The 1,169-nt window shown below is 52.0% G+C and overlaps 1 protein-coding gene across 1 annotated transcript in view; it reads left to right on the top strand.

Annotated features, from left to right (window-relative positions):
* Positions 1 to 815: 815 nt before the first annotated feature.
* The window catches only part of LOC104392559 (homeobox protein Nkx-2.5-like), a 1,717-nt gene continuing 1,363 nt past the window's right edge, over positions 816 to 1,169 (top strand). The window contains exon 1 of the mRNA XM_010001970.1: positions 816 to 1,101. Coding sequence (XP_010000272.1) covers positions 816 to 1,101 — 286 coding nt within the window. The remainder of the gene's footprint in view (positions 1,102 to 1,169) is intronic.

Raw genomic sequence — 1,169 nt, 5'->3', positions numbered from 1 at the left:
GGTTTTTAAAAATTTTTTTAGACAGTGCTGGTTGGGTTTTTGTTGTTTTTTTTTTGTTTGAAAGCTTGATAAACAGATGAGGGGAAACACAACCAGCATTTCCCCTTCCAAAGCGAGGCAGGGGCTGTTTGGTTGCTGGCTCCTCTCAGCCGGACTTTGCGGGCGTTGTGCTGCTTCAGGGTATCTGCAGAAACCTCAAGCACGGATTTCCCCTTGAGCGGGCTTCACACAGCAGCGAACTCCCCTTTCCTAGCTCCTGAGATCGGATATTGCAGAATTACTAAAAACGAAACCTCCGTTCCCTCCCTTAAAATAATAATAATAATAAAAAAATAAAAAAATCAGCACATATTTGGTTGATGGTTTCCTCCCGGCCTGTTTATTTAATCTGACTGTATGATAGATGGAATCAGATAGTGGCTGTGTACACATTAGGCCATTCTGGACTTTTTTTTTTAATGGCTCAACAAACTCGGCGGGGAAAAGCTGGATAAATACAGTGCCGCCCCTTTAAATGAGTGGGGATGTTTTTGAGATGTATTACTATATTAGGTGACATGGAACTTTGCATCTCTCATACCATCACTGCAATGTTGGCCAATAGAAAGCTAAAGTCACCCAAAAACTGCCTAGTCCCTCCTTCCCTTCCCTTATGGTCTGGTCCTACCTGCCTCCAATGCACAAGTCAAAGCCACCCGCGGGAATGCTATGTGCCCCCTCCGTGAGCCCACGCTCCACCACTGCTCCAGGTTGGCTGCTCCTCACCTCCTTTTCCATGACCCTGGGCTCCGGCCGCTGCCCCGCTCTCCTCAGCAATGTTTCCTAGCCCTGTGACAACGACACCCTTCTCGGTCAAGGATATTTTGAATCTGGAACAGCATCAGAGCGGCCTGGCCTCCATGGAGCTCTCCTCGCTGTCCTCCCCCTCCTGCATGCTGGCCACCTTCAAGCAGGAGACGTTCAGCGCCGACCCCCCGGCCCTGCCCGAGGAGCTGCCCGAGCCGCACCCGCCCAAAACCTCCGCTGCCTTCCCCGGCTCCTACTACGTTAAAAGCTACGTGGAAATGGACTCCGCCAAGGACGCCAAGGCGGACAAGAAAGGTAAAGCCCGCGAGTAACGGAGGCCCGGCGACCTCCGGGGCAGGGGCAGACGAACCCGGGAGCGCGGG

This window comes from Chaetura pelagica, unplaced genomic scaffold (assembly GCF_000747805.2).
Source record: "Chaetura pelagica isolate M959 unplaced genomic scaffold, ChaPel_1.0 scaffold356, whole genome shotgun sequence".
Lineage (NCBI taxonomy): Eukaryota > Metazoa > Chordata > Aves > Apodiformes > Apodidae > Chaetura > Chaetura pelagica.
This window is presented reverse-complemented; position numbering and strand designations above follow the sequence as displayed.